At 37.5% G+C, this 12,535-nt stretch overlaps 1 protein-coding gene across 1 annotated transcript; it reads right to left on the reverse strand.

Annotated features, from left to right (window-relative positions):
- Nucleotides 1–3,367: 3,367 nt before the first annotated feature.
- LOC114667718 (cornifelin homolog) lies at nt 3,368–11,067 on the reverse strand. Its single transcript, XM_028823136.2, has 4 exons — nt 10,713–11,067; nt 9,305–9,466; nt 4,910–5,046; nt 3,368–3,540 (listed from the first exon to the last, which is right to left on the reverse strand). Exons 2-4 carry the CDS (start codon nt 9,459–9,461, stop codon nt 3,436–3,438), a joined length of 399 nt encoding a protein of 132 aa, XP_028678969.1. The 5' UTR covers nt 9,462–9,466; nt 10,713–11,067; the 3' UTR covers nt 3,368–3,435.
- Between the last annotated feature and the right edge of the window lie 1,468 nt (nt 11,068–12,535).

Raw genomic sequence — 12,535 nt, forward strand, 5'->3', positions numbered from 1 at the left:
TTTAAAACAAAAATGAAGCGTCAGCGAGTACACTGTCCTCCAAAGGCAACTGGAAGAAACTCTGAAAGGACGATATCTGACAAACCCAAAGTCACAGTCCAATCAGAAAACAAGTTTCGGAGCGTCACCATCTCACGTGATAGGAGCCTCACAGCACAACAGCTTCAAGCCGAGCTTAACAGGGTCAAAAAAAGCAACTCACACTTTCTACTGAGAAGAGGAGACTTTGTGCTGCAGGTTCGACAGGGCGAGTGACAGTAAGAAAAGTTATCCCTTAAAGGTCAAAATAAACTGAGGCTTGCCAAGGTATGAAATACCAACTGTGGACTACTGCAGACTAGAAGAAAGTCTTACAGACAGATGAATCAAAATTTGAAATCCTCAGTTCATCGCGCAGGGTATTTGTACACCAATCGAGTTGGTGGACACCGACTGTCAAACATGGAGGAGGAAGGGTGACGGTCTAAGGTACTTTTCATGGGGGCAAGAGTTGGTGACTTCTACAGAGTGATTTACGTTCTGAATAAAAAGGGTTACCACCGTTTGGCTATTATATCAGCACAAGCTGGCTACTTTGATGAATAAAAACAAAGTGTACAAAATTTTATTCAATGATTCCTTGAACAATGGCAAATTTTAAAAAAAAAAGGTAATTTGTTCTATGCGTTGATTTCATGAAACATTAAAGTACGTGCATGTCTTTACCACATGAAAAAACTGAGGTGTTCTAAAACTTTGAATCAAGTTCAAACCCTGAGATTGTGGGTTCAAATCCTAGTACTGACATTGCGTAGACACCAGTCTGTGCTCCAACTTGAACAATTGTAACCAACTGTATCTCAAATGTAAGTCACACTGAATAAAGGTTTCAGCCAAATAAGTAAATAAAATCAATTAACAAGGGAATATAAACACAATCCCAGTTGCTATAAATTCAGACTAGTATGGAATTCATAGATTCATACAACTGAATGATGACAACACAGACTGGTGGGAGTGATGTAATTGTTTGGGGTCTATTTTCATAGCAGACACAAGGGGGGTATTTTTCGTACGTGGATTACTTATTTAGCCGGATATAATTGTTGACGATTTGGCCTGATCCTGGATCTGTCGGTTTTTCGAAACTCTTGCTGGATGTGTTGTCATAGCAGCACATCCAAATCCTCAAACCTGCTCGGAGCAGGATTAGCTCACACACTTAATAAGTGTCCATGCGTGGAAGTCATCCAGTCATGACTTCGCCGTTCATGAATGAGCGACCAATTGATATTGGTGCGCAAATTATACGAAGAGAATTTCATATAGAGAGGGTTTTGCGCGATCGGCAAGATCCTTTATTACTCCCAGAGGAAATTCTTTTCGAAAGATACCGCCAGGGGGGAATATTGTACCTCAAAGATTTATTAGCACCTTATATTCGAAGTCAAACTCGGTGAAGTCGGGTTCTCACAATCACACAGAAAGTAGGCATTGCTTTGAGGTTTTTACAAGCGGCACTTTTTTTATATATTGTAGGTGAAGCGGAAAATCTAACTAAAAGTGCAGTTTGACAGGCAATTCGTAAAGTCTGTTTGGCTCCGATATATTTCCTTTGGGTTTTCATAGTGTTTCCTGGACACCTGCGTGTGCAGACAATAAAAGAGGTGTTTCATGTCATTGCAGGTAGGTAATACACAGGGAAAAACACCCACAGTTCCATTAAAAAAATCTCACAATCAGCCCAACATTCTCATTACCCAGGATTTCCAAATGTGATTGGGGCACATGGGACTGATCAGTGGAGTTTGATCAAACATTATTTGGAAAATGTACCTCTCCTCCTGATGAATAATCAGACACTGTATCTTCATCAAGTATTTGACCTTCGTCAATATCTCGTAGGTCAGACACAGGTTCTAGGGATATGACATTCCCTGCAACTAACCTAACAAAAAAGAGGGCTATGTAGAACATACCTGTAGCACACATGGAGGACAAACATATGCAATGACCATCCTTTACCTGAAATGAGGTGACCACTGCATCCTGCCACTGGTTCTGGGGAGGAGCTTCCCCCGGAATGCCCTCAGAAACAGGGCGATGGGCATTTTGCTGGTTAGCCAACTCTTCATGGACCTCCACCTGTTTTTTGCTTGTCTGCCTTTTTATTAGCTTTAAAAATTAGTCTTTTATATGGTTATTTATGTCAACAATTCTTTAAATAGTTATATATACACCAATATTTACCAGTTTGAAGTATATTCTTATACTTCACTTTAACCTATTCTCATGTTCTCCTTGTGCTTACGTTTGATCTGGAATTATGACATATTAAATAATAATCTGACACACAGGAAATGAAACACTGCATTCAGTAAGTACAATGCACACTACTTCGCGTTTAATTTGTCGGCCACTTTTTGCCAGCGGTCTTTTCTGGTTTGGGTTTCTATTGCAGTGTTACCCCTTGCGCATATTAAATCTTGAAATTCTTCATGTCCTTCGAATAAAAAAGTCCTGCTCCGCTTGTGTTGAAAAAAAAAAAAAAAAAAATGCTCCCGCTCTTTCGTCATTTTGTTACAGCCTATCAAAAACTTGCTGATCATGTTTTCTAGACTCAATATATATGGGCTGTTCACTCAGCGCATTCATCTCGGATGATTAGATCCAGCTCGACTAATCTAATACACGGCTGCGTTTGAAAAACCGACTTATCCAGGATGAGTTTCACCGGCATTAACTCATCCAAGATGAGGCATCTGATCTCGGATGATTTAAGCGACGTACGGAAAAGAACCCCCAGATCTCCTGTTATTAGTACCATCTGAATGGCAAAGTTCACAACAACCATCATTACAAATCAGGTAAATTCCTTCATTGTACAAGTTTGCAGATAAACTGTTTTAGAAGGATAACAGTAAATAACCCCAAAAACCTCTAGGAAATTTCTATAATGGTTCCAAGAACACAACTACAAATTCAGTTTAAAGCAGTGACCTCTCCAGTTATCAAATCTGTGGGATTACAGGGGACAAGCAATTTGAAGTTAAAGATCCAGCACTTGTTAATTGGCAGCGATACTATAGCACAATGCAGTTAAAATTGCCTAGTTTTCCCAAGCTGCACATTTAATACCTTATGGAGTCCATGGCATGGCAAACGCACCAAATTGTTATTCCAAGGGTATGAGGAGGATTAAGACAGGATGTATTACATTAAGTTAAAGTTTATGATGCACTGTATAAAAATGAAACAGTATTTTTCCTTCATTCACAGTAAACATTGTGAAAAACAGAACTAGTCTATATACCGAGACTAAAACAAAAATCAAATACCCACAAGTTTTCAAAAAAAAAATAATATTTTTTTATTCAGTAATATAATTTAAATAAATAGCAGCATAATTGCTTTGTCTTTAATGATGGTCAGTTTAACAGTCACCTTCTGATATAGTCACCGTATAATGAGCATTGTTCTTATCTTGATTTCTCTTTGCATCTGACAGATGGCACAGGAACTACAAAAAGTCATAATGCAGCAGTCATTGATTAAAGAGCCCTGGAACAACAAAAATGAGTATCAGACAGTCTCATCCCAACTACATTGTGCACTCTCATTACTGGGCACATGCCAAGGTTCTTCTTTTTAATCCTTATTTTTTCACAGATGGGGAGAATGCACTTAAAACTTTAGAAGTTGAAGGCTGAATATTTTTTGCAAAAAAAACAAACCTCAGTTTTCTGAAAAGCATACAAAACAATAGTTTCACAAATAAATCAACACAGAATGTCTGTCGTTGCATCCTGTGGCTGCCATTGGAGTCTCTGGCAACTGTGGCTGTGCAGGGGCAGCTCAATGACCAACAGCAAGGCACAGAGGTCTGGCTGCCTGGTTGTCTTCGCATGGAAGTAGCCATCACTATGTGACAATCTGGTTTGTACCTCATTTTCCTCCCAGGCAAACACTGCTGTAGGCGCATTAGCTACATGAACGCACCATTATCAGCTGGGGACCAATCAAGTGTTGCTCTTATGTTCTCCAATTATTATTGGAGTTGGCTGCCTTCTACACCAAATGCATCTTTAGTTTCTTTTCATTTTCTTTCTTAGCTCCTCATTTGTCCACTGCATACCTCCTTCAATGCTACTACTGCTGCTAATTTGCATTCTGCAGAAAATGCATTTAAAATGTTCTTCACCGATCCAACTGATTTCTCACCTAAAGTCCCCCCCCCCCCCCCATTTTACTGTTTTTATATTTTGCTGCATCTACTCAAAATGTCTCCTGAATAACTTAATTTAAGTTTTTGAATATAAACATTGCCAAAACTATGACCTGTGTTATAAGCCACTCATATCTAGGGACGCATCACCTCCACCCCATGAATTATTTCATCAATGGATCTATTCTTACTGGTGTTACAACATATTGTATTTAAAAACAGCTACTGAATATCCCATCTATGAAAACCTGTTTTTCTCCCCGCTGTTTGTATGGTTATCCCACCTAGTATTAGAATAAACTTTAGTCAACATCAAATTAAAAACATTCTAATAATTTGCTATTTTCATACTATTATTATTATTATGCACTGGGGGTTGTCTAATACATTTCCAATATCAGGTCTCTATCACTACTACATTCTAGCTGAACCCATTTATCCTCACTAAAATAAATGTGTCTCATCACTGTAGACAGGTATTAAATTCCTTTTTACATAAATTGACATTTTTCCACCTTTTTGATTTTACTTCTTTCCCAAATCTTGCAAACCCAATTACGTTATATTCATTCCCTTTGATGCGACTCAGCCAGGTTTCTCTTATTGTTATTATATTCCAATTATGCAGAGGTACTTATAACTTCACTTTAGCAGCAGGAAAGCACTGCATTTGCAATTAATTTACTGTAATGGATCTCAACATACCGGAATGGTGTAGCGCTCACGCATTCCTGTGCGGAGCGCACAGTGAGCACACGGCATGCAGCCCAAGATGAAACATTCCCCAAATGCGTGAGCTACCTGAGCAGCAAGGCAGCAAGGGCAGAAGCATCCAAAGAGACCTGGGAAGCAAGTAGACCAGCAACATTACAGAACTTTTTTCTTCTTTTTTTTCATATGCTGTATTTCTACAATGATTGGAGTCTATATTAAATTCAACATATTGCAAAACAGAATGCAACTGTAAGTAGTAAACATAGTAGCTTTTGGTTTTAAGACAGTTAAAATTCTTTATTTGACCAGTAATAATGTGAATCATTTCACCAACCTTGTATTACTAAATTTATAGCACCTTATAACTTACAGCACATTCTATATTTGTAACATACAGGTCTTCAAAACATCGATAATAAAACTACTGTAAAAAGAGCAGTATTTTTGCTATTTGGCCTTAAACTCAACATAATCTGTTTGCCAACACTGGAGCTGGTTTAAAAAAGACTCAGTATCTGCATTACACTCCATTATTTAGCACAATATACTTGGAATTTTTTAATAATCCGTTTGTAGCAGCAACCATGCAATGTTAAATAAAATACTTCTAAACTCACCCCGAAGCCACTCAAACATACAATTTATAAAATTAAATTAATCTTCAGAACTCATCTGTTACAATGTACAGTATTTTGGAGAGGGCTTCTGTACAAACGTGCTTTGTACTAAAAAAATTAAACATATGCAAGGGTTTATTGTTAAGGATTAATTTCTTTTTGATATGTGCATATTCTGGAAAGATTGTGTAACCAAAAATAAAAAACAATGCCTTTTCAGTAAACCAGCTGACTGACATTTCAGTAAGATAAATGGGGCGAGCAAGTTAATTAAGTTTAAAATTATAATTTTTTTTTCTTTCAAAAACAATTACTTGATCTAAGGCACAAAACAAAAGTAACAAAATAACTCAAAGGAATGTTTCCAAAAATCTCAGGTGGAATACTGGACTTTAACAAGAAATTTGTAATATTGTTCTGAATTTAAAATATCTGCATGTTATTGCCATTTTGTTAACTGTATTAACTTCCTTACCATTAGACCTACTCATCACTCGGGCTTTAAAAACAGTCCTAAAAGCATTAGTTCCGAGTGTCACTCAGTCAACTGTATACAGTAGACACATCTCCTGTAAGGCCAGAGGGTTACTCAGGCTGCAAAAGTTCAAACTGCGTTAGTGCCGAGCATTACTCTGGCAACAGTATAGGGGTGTCTTGTATAAAAATCAGGTCCAAGCTTTACCCAGGTGTTGGTGTAAACACATCTTCTCATAGTCTCATAATGGCATCTTGTAAGAAATACCTCTCATCAGCAGTGAGGACGAGGTGAATTCATCTTCAGGCAGTGAAATGGTCAGTAAAACCAAAAGTGATTCTAGTGAATCTGAAAGTGATGCTTGCATCACTCAAACATGTGCAGTATGCCGTTCATATTTTTTATCATTATTATACTTTCTACACTTCTGACTTTCCAGTTTTAATGTTTTGCATGTTTTATAGTAGAAAAAGGAGATTTAATAAAAATTTCATTTTTCAAGCCAAAAAAAAAAAAAAAAAAGCAACTTAAGTTTTTTGAGAAAAAATATAACGCTAAGGAGGTTAAAACATGGACTATCACCCAATATACCAGAAAAAATGGCTTGTTAGAAACGCTACAAACATCTATGGGCTCAAAAATCAGAATTATGTGAAAAAAAAAATAATAATAATGCGAGCATACGGAATGAGAGTAGCTGTGAGAATTTGTAGTTGCAGTAAAGTACTTCCATTTACACCTATAATAATATGCATCATGACTAGATAGCACTTGACCACATTTAAAAAAACAAAACAAAAAAAACAAAACAAAAACATACAGACAACACAGGTGGTGATGGATTGTATAGACTATACTCACTTGGCAAAAAGCAGAGAATCCCATTTAACAGGAGTAGAAATTAAAATTCCCTTTATCTACACTACATAAAACAAGTAAATGTAAAAGGCAAAAGTATCATGTGGGTGGCATGGTGGTGCAGTGGTAGCGCTGCTGCCTCGCAGTAAGGAGATCTGGGTTTGCTTCCCGGGTCCTCCCTGCATGGAGTTTGCATGTTCTCCCCGTGTCTGTGTGGGTTTCCTCCCACAGTCGAAAGACATGCAAGTTAGGTGGATTGGCCATTCTAAATTGGCCCTAGTGTGTGTGTGTCCTGCAGTAAGTTGGCGCCTTTCCTGGGATTGGTTCCTGCCTTGCACCCTGTGTTGGCTGGGACTGGCTCCAGCAGACCCCTCGTGACCCTGTGCTCGGATTCAGCGGGTTGGAAAATGGATGGAAGGAAAAGTATCATGCAGGGTGGTGGCAACAGTCAGGTAAGCCATTGAAAGGAGAGTAGCCCAGACATCTCTGCAGCTTTTAAAAGTGCCAGCAGAAGGGTGTGTGAAGTCATGCTACCATCTACTTCATAAGACAGTCACATCTTTTGACATCATGCTTAAACACTAAAAGTTCTTTATTGCAAGAATGGCATTTCACCTTCTTTTTGGGTCATTACAAGTGGACAATTTCTATTCAAACTACAGGTTAGCAGCTGCAAAAAGTCAGCTGGTCCCGATTCTGTCTCAGCTGCAACAATAAAGCACTGTGCTAGGCAGCTTGCTCCCCTCTTCACAGACAACATTAACCAGTCTTTTGCACTTGTATTGTACCAGATTGCTTTAAATCTATTATTGTTCCTGTTCCCAAAAGTGATAAAATAAGCTGACTATAGGCCTATTGCTCTTACATTAATTATAATGAAAATATTTGAACAACTTCTTCTAACCCAGCTGAAGTCTTACTGCTACTGTTCTTGACCCTTTTCAGTTTGCATATCCAGCAAACAGACCTGTGGTGGATACCATCAACATGGGCCTTCATTTTGTGCTGGAGCATCTCGACAGTATAGGACCTTATGCCAGAATACTGTTTGCTGACTTCAGTTCAGCTTTTAACATCACTCTCCCTGAACTGCTGTTGACTAAACTTCTACAAACTGAACTGAATCATTCCATCTGTAAATGGGATGTACAGTTCTCTGGTAAATAGAAAACAATATGTTTGTGTGGGCTCCCACCTCTCAGATTATCTCCATATCAGTACAGGTATCCCTCAAGGCGGTGCACTCCAACCTTCCCCCAACCCACACACACACACTTTATTCCTTGTACACCAATGACTGTAGGTTCACTGATCCTTCAGTTAAAATCATTACGTTTGCTGAAGATACCACCACTATTGGTCTAATTACTGATGGCAATGAAACATTATAGAGAAAAAATGTCTCGTCTTGTGTCTTGATGTGCTTCCAACAACCTAGTGCTCAATACCTCCAAGACAGTGGAAATGGTCATTGACTTTCACAAACAGTAGTTACAACCACTCCCACTAGAACAATGATTCTGCAGTCAATATGATAAAATCCTTCAAATATTTGGGCACAACTATCACAAACACTCTCTGCTAGGACTTTAACACTGCCTACATCACTAAAAAGGCACAGCAGCGATAGTTAATTTCTTTAGTTGGTGTAAGATGTACAATTTCCCAGCCAATCCTAGTTCAATTTTACAAAGCCATAATTGAAAAAATGTAATCACATTCTCCATTGTTGTCTGGTTTGGTTCAGCAATGGCACACTCCAAACATAAATTACAGCGTGTTGCGAGGTCTGCTGAAAAAATAATTTGCTGTACCCTTCTATCTGTTGCAGACCTGTATACATCTCTTGTCACTAACCATGTCAAAAGCATCACCATAGACTCATCTCACCCTGCTCATCACTTATTCCATAAACTCCTCTCTGGTAAACACTTCAGGGCAATTAAAACTAAAACTAACAGACACCTAAATAGTTCTTTCTCAGAGCTATAGCCCATAAAGAGATACTAGTATAATGCACTTATGCATATGTTTATGTTGTGGTTTTCAAAAGGTAGTATGATAGTGGTTGTCTGTTTGGAGCATGAAATTAAACCTATGCTCTTGGTTAGTTATTTGCATAGACTAAAGTACCAGCTATTGTTTTGTACAGCAGTGGGGTCTCCAAAACAACCATTTTTATCCTGCCACCCAATTGTTGGAACCCTAGATAAAAATATTCGATTTCTTATGCATTTTAAAGAGAAAAACAAATATAGTAACATTCATTCTGTCTTAAAAATCGCTGCCGTTAACACACAGTGTGTGCAATTGAACTGTTTTAACAAATATTAGAAAAGACATGAAAAGTGAAATTAAGTAGAAAGAAAACTGAACATTGTGCTAGCAAATGCAAGAAAGTGCAACAGGTCATGAAAATCACGTCAATATTCTTACAGATTCCTATGTCATCACACATTGCCATGATACCAGTGCTCCATCGCACAGCACCAGTTGAGGTGGGAGCTCCATAGCCTCTGGATACAGGTTGGTTAATGATAACTGGCGGATTTATCACTGGAGCAACCACTGGGGGATTTGCGTTTGCCATCATCAGAGCTGCAAGGATAAAGAAAAAATAAAAATATATGAATGTTAAACCATCATTAATATGCCTCTCTGCCACAATCTCTTTCACAACAATGATTAAGCACTCTGATACTACTTAAAAAAATAAAATTTTTTCCATCAGTGATTTAATTTCATTTCATAATCCCTTTTAACTCAAATTTTGCTTTGGCCAACTGGTGCAAAGATACATCTTTTATGTATTAACCCACAGTTAGTCAATTCTGTATGGCATAATTATTATGCTCCTTTCAACAGAAGATTTAAAAATTAAAACCTTTATGCCAACAATGTGCTGATAAAAGTTCTACATGGTAATCGATTTTACATAGTGTTTTTTTCTCTCTTAATGATAAATTACTTGCCACGTATTTCTCAAGGCCAAGTGTACAAAGTCAAATAAATTGTATCAGACTAATACCGATAATACAGAAATCTATGTACTATATAATAAAAAGTTACTCTTTGCCAGTCCGCTCCTTCCATGCACTCTGACCGGGATTTTGGCTTTAGCAGTTCAGTGGTAGGGATGATGACACGATACATTAGGTGTGCGAACTTCAATTCTTTATGGTGACTTTTTAAACAAAACAACTTTAAAATTGAACACTTTAACGACAACAAACGAGTAACGTACTGAGCGACGCGTACTCACTAAATAGCAACAATACAAAACATGAAGACGGTTAGACTTCACAAGAATGCGAATGATGTTTTTACAGCGTGTAATGGGAGCCTATCGATCATCTGTGGTAACGGAAAAAAAAAACTGCCAGGAGCCGAGCAATGCCCCTCGAAATGACAGTCTAAGAGGGCAGCATTACGGGAACGCGATCAAGAAAGGAGAGTGCCTGGTACTTCCAGGTTCGGGTATCTAGTGCACGAGATCTCAAATATTTTAAAATGTATTCTATTGCCGGTCTTCACAAGACAGGTGTTGCTACGCTTATCATAAAATTAAAATGTTATCAAAGAAGCTGCCTAGGCACAAGGTAATATTTATGCCACAAAAACAAAATAAAAAGATTGCGATAGATGGAAAATGACTGCACTATTTTAAGACTACTGCTACTTCTACTTTTCAATCACGGTTCAATTAACAGACAAATTAACACACGAAGTTGAATAAGCACTTCTAAAACATGTTACCACTGGTGAATAACAATAAGTACTCGAATACTTCTCAAACAATTACATTTTATTTTTTGACAGATGAAGGGAAAAAAATATGATTTACCTTTGGAAGAGGATAACACTCACACGAACATAAATTAACAAATTGCTCGAAATGTAGGTCGAAAAAGTGAAGGACGAAGATTTTTTTTTACCTTTTAAAACACAATGCGTTATCTGGGGGCCTAATCAAATAAACGAAAGCAAAACCATGGTAGTAAGTATGAAACGATAACTGACAAAGGCCCTTGAATATTTTTTGGTGTTCGCGTGTTAGTATTTCTTTTGATACTAAAACGAACCGTCTATGGAAACATAAGATTTACAAAATTCTAAAAGTCCCCGGGAACTGACAGAAAAAGTGGCTCGGTATCTTACGCGCGCCGAAATCTTATTTAAATCTCAGGTACGCAGCCAACACTGAGCATGCGCAACGAATGAGCTTGCGCATACTCGATTGGAATATTTCCCGCGCATTTTTTGTGACGCTATGTTTGCGGTGCTTAGTATGAAGGCGATCAAAATAGAAACCTCTAGAAAGGGTGTGCTTGTGGGTGTATGAACCAATTGGAAAGAGACAGAGCGAACAGAAACGCCTAGAAGAATGGCGTTATTGTTGGCATATTAACCAATAAGCAAGAGGCAGGGTGTTTCTAAAAAAATCTAAACACCAGCGACTTTTACTGCATTTGTATTCAGTCGGAGCAATTTACTGCTAAGTACGCGTTTATGTGTAGTGTCCACGCACGCTTTTACAGTGTCTGTCATTTATTTTGAAATATGTTGAGATACGCTAAGACTCAACTTTAGGAATGTCACAAGAAAATTAGTGTAGAGCGAGCACAACTAACCACTCAAAAATAAATTATTTTGCCTCGTACGTGGTATTTGCTTTATAAGTTAAAAAAAATGCATGTAGTATTATGCTGTCACAAGTAATATGGGATAATGGGATTGTTAACAATAATGTCATATATAAGGTGACCATATTTTGGTTTTGAAAAAATATAACGGTGTAAGGGATGGGCTGGGCAAGTCTCCAAAGTAATGCATCCTTTATTACTTTTTGTAAACAAAATTTGGAAGGTATTTTCAATTTCTTACTTTTAAAATATGTGACTGCTAGAATGTTTCTCTTTCGTAATGACATAACATTAGTAAAAATAAGACCCCGTGTTATTTATTTATTTTTAAACGCAGCAAAATTACTAACATCAGAAGATATGAAGATAGTTACAGTCATCATAACTTAGTAGAAGTCCTCGATGATTGCAAAACATGGTCATTTTTAATAAAGCACTTTGAAATCTAATGAAACAAATACACATCATTCCCCGTAACCCATACTTGGACCTTTTTCATACACTAGTTGCTTCACTCATGTTTAACTATTACTAAATTCAGAAACACCATCAACTGCAATTAGAGCATCCATCTTTTACCAGGTCTCACAATATAATTGATGAGCTCCCTCTCTTAACCCCAGTTTTGTGCAATGTGGCATGAATATGCACTTTTAAGTCACCCTAGCACCTTTATTTGCTAAGACGCATATGTGCCAATTTTATACCCAGGTCAGAAACAGTATTTATTGTTTAACTTGTCTGAATACTTAGATTTTGGTTTGGGCATCATTTGCACTTATGTTTTGGTGTTTAACCATAACACAACTCTGCTCAGTCCTCATAGCTGTCTATTGAACCAAACTGCCACTCATGCAAATTTCTCAGCTTTTCCTATAAATGTACTATTCACTTTACACAGTACTAAGTTATGCTATGTCCAGCTTCAAAACATCTATTAGTCGCCCTACTAGGAACTGTAAAATTTGATTATGCATGTACAATGATGGGTTTGATGCACATAGCTTCTCCAAAGCTACTTTGA

This window comes from Erpetoichthys calabaricus, chromosome 17 (genome assembly GCF_900747795.2).
Source record: "Erpetoichthys calabaricus chromosome 17, fErpCal1.3, whole genome shotgun sequence".
Taxonomy (NCBI): domain Eukaryota; kingdom Metazoa; phylum Chordata; class Cladistia; order Polypteriformes; family Polypteridae; genus Erpetoichthys; species Erpetoichthys calabaricus.

Bases quoted from the DNA above. Each gene is read 5' to 3' on its own strand.
- LOC114667718 (XM_028823136.2), bottom strand. From the start codon at position 9,461: ATGATGGCAAACGCAAATCCCCCAGTGGTTGCTCCAGTGATAAATCCG. The intron at 5,047-9,304 runs GTAAGAATATTG...CTTGCTTCCCAG, and splicing joins GTGTGATGACATAGGAATCT to GTCTCTTTGGATGCTTCTGC. The intron at 3,541-4,909 runs GTATGTTGAGAT...TTGTTGTTCCAG, and splicing joins GTGAGCGCTACACCATTCCG to GGCTCTTTAATCAATGACTG.